The 2,500-nt window shown below is 51.1% G+C and overlaps 1 protein-coding gene across 1 annotated transcript in view; it reads right to left on the bottom strand.

The window, feature by feature from the left end:
• Nucleotides 1-2,500, bottom strand: part of LOC130190299 (calcium-binding protein 1-like) — an 18,526-nt gene that overhangs the window by 10,834 nt on the left and 5,192 nt on the right. The window contains exons 2-3 of the mRNA XM_056409622.1: nt 1,189-1,239; nt 428-523 (exon numbers count right to left, since the gene is read on the bottom strand). Coding sequence (XP_056265597.1) covers nt 428-523; nt 1,189-1,238 — 146 coding nt within the window. The 5' untranslated portion in view covers nt 1,239. The remainder of the gene's footprint in view (nt 1-427; nt 524-1,188; nt 1,240-2,500) is intronic.

The raw sequence follows: 2,500 nt of genomic DNA, 5'->3' as shown, positions 1-2,500 counted from the left end.
CACACACAGACACACACACACACACACACACACAGACACAGACACACACAGACACACACACACAGACACACACAGACACACACAGACACACACACACACACACACACACACACACACACACAGACACACACAGACACACACTCACACACAGACACACACACACACAGACACACACAGACACACACACACACACACACACACACACACACACACACACACACACACACACACATGCACACACACACACACACATGCACACACACACACACACACACACACAGACACACACACATGCACACACACACACACCTGGGGGTCTATCCCTCTCGAGCAGCGGTTGCAAAGCGTCTAATCTTCAGGCGGGAGCAGGTAGTGAGTGGCTAGGAAAGGAAGCAAGGAAAGGAGGGATGTGCTGGTGGATAATCACCAGAATCTCTTGGAGAGGCTGAGCTGCAGCGCTTTCTTCCTGAAGCGGCCGGCTGGCGCCCGGCCAGCGGCGCCCTTCCCTTCTCGGGGGGCGGAGCTAGGAGACGAAGAAGTGCCAATCAACTCAAAGTGCACTAAACGTCTCCTAGAGTCCTAGTGGACCAATGGGAGGGCTTCGTTTACCCACCCAGAAACTTTAATATACAAACATGCTGGACTGCTCTATGAGGAGATGAGAAGATGAGGAGATGAGGAGATGAGGAGATGAGAAGATGAGGGGATGAGGAGATGAGGGGATGAGGAGATGAGATGAGAAGATGAGGAGATGAGGAGATGAGGGGATGAGGAGATGAGATGAGGGGATGAGGAGATGAGAACATGAGGAGATGAGAAGTTGAGGAGATGAGGGATGAGAAGATGAGGAGATGAGGAGATGAGGGGATGAGGTGATGAGGAGATGAGGAGATGAGAAGATGAGATGAGGAGATGAGAACATGAGGAGATGAGAAGATGAGGAGATGAGGAGATGAGGAGATGAGGGGATGAGGAGATGAGGGGATGAGGAGATGAGGATGAGGAGATGAGGAGATGAGGGGATGAGGGGATGAGGAGATGAGGAGATGAGGGGATGAGGAGATGGGGAGATGAGGAGATGAGGAGATGAGGAGATGAGGATGAGGAGATGAGGAGATGAGGAGATGAGATGAGGAGATGAGGGGATGAGGAGATGAGGAGATGAGGAGATGAGGGGACGTCACTTACCTGCCGGGGGACGGACGACCTTCTGCTCCTGGCTTCACCTTCAGAGACATCCTGGAGACATGAGGGGCATGATGGTGAGGTGTATCTCGTGTATCTCGTGTATCTCGTGTATCTCGTGTAGCTCGTGTATCTCGTGTATCTCGTGTATCTCGTGTAGCTCGTGTATCTCGTGTATCTCGTGTGGCTCGTGTGGCTCGTGTAGCTCGTGTATCTCGTGTATCTCGTGTATCTCGTGTAGCTCGTGTATCTCGTGTATCTCGTGTATCTCGTGTAGCTCGTGTATCTCGTGTATCTCGTGTGGCTCGTGTGGCTCGTGTAGCTCGTGTATCTCGTGTATCTCGTGTAGCTCGTGTATCTCGTGTATCTCGTGTAGCTCGCGTATCTCGCGTAGCTCGTGTATCTCGTGTATCTCGTGTATCTCGTGTATCTCGTGTATCTCGTGTAGCTCGTGTAGCTCGTGTAGCTCGTGTAGCTCGTGTATCTCGTGTATCTCGTGTATCTCGTGTAGCTCGTGTAGCTCGTGTTGCTCGTGTATCTCGTGTATCTCGTGTGGCTCGTGTGGCTCGTGTATCTCGTGTAGCTCGTGTAGCTCGTGTATCTCGTGTATCTCGTGTATCTCGTGTAGCTCGTGTAGCTCGTGTAGCTCGTGTATCTCGTGTATCTCGTGTATCTCGTGTAGCTCGTGTAGCTCGTGTATCTCGTGTATCTCGTGTAGCTCGTGTATCTCGTGTATCTCGTGTATCGTTAATAGCTCGTGTATCTCGTGTGTAGCTCGTGTAGCTCTGGTGTAGCTCGTGTATCTCGTGTAGCTCGTGTATCTCGTGTATCTCGTGTATCTCGTGTATCTCGTGTAGCTCGTGTATCTCGTGTATCTCGTGTAGCTCGTGTGGCTCGTGGCTCGTATCCTGTATCTCGTGTATCTCGTGTATCTCGTGTAGCTCGTGTATCTCGTGTATCTCGTGTATCTCGTGTAGCTCGTGTAGCTCGTGTAGCTCGTGTATCTCGTGTATCTCGTGTAGCTCGTGTATCTCGTGTATCTCGTGTATCTCGTGTATCTCGTGTATCTCGTGTAGCTCGTGTATCTCGTGTAGCTCGTGTAGCTCGTGTAGCTCGTGTATCGTGTATCTCGTGTATCTCGTGTATCTCGTGTATCTCGTGTAGCTCGTGTAGCTCGTGTATCTCGTGTAGCTCGTGTAGCTCGTGTAGCTCGTGTATCTCGTGTATCTCGTGTAGCTCGTGTATCTCGTGTATCTCGTGTATCTCGTGTAGCTCGTGTATCTCGTGTAGCTCGTGTATCTCGTGTAGCTCGTGT

Source organism: Pseudoliparis swirei, chromosome 24 (genome assembly GCF_029220125.1).
Source record: "Pseudoliparis swirei isolate HS2019 ecotype Mariana Trench chromosome 24, NWPU_hadal_v1, whole genome shotgun sequence".
Classification (NCBI taxonomy): Eukaryota; Metazoa; Chordata; class Actinopteri; order Perciformes; family Liparidae; genus Pseudoliparis; species Pseudoliparis swirei.
The sequence above is the reverse complement of the archived record's forward strand: the minus strand, read 5'-3'. Positions and strand labels throughout refer to the sequence as shown.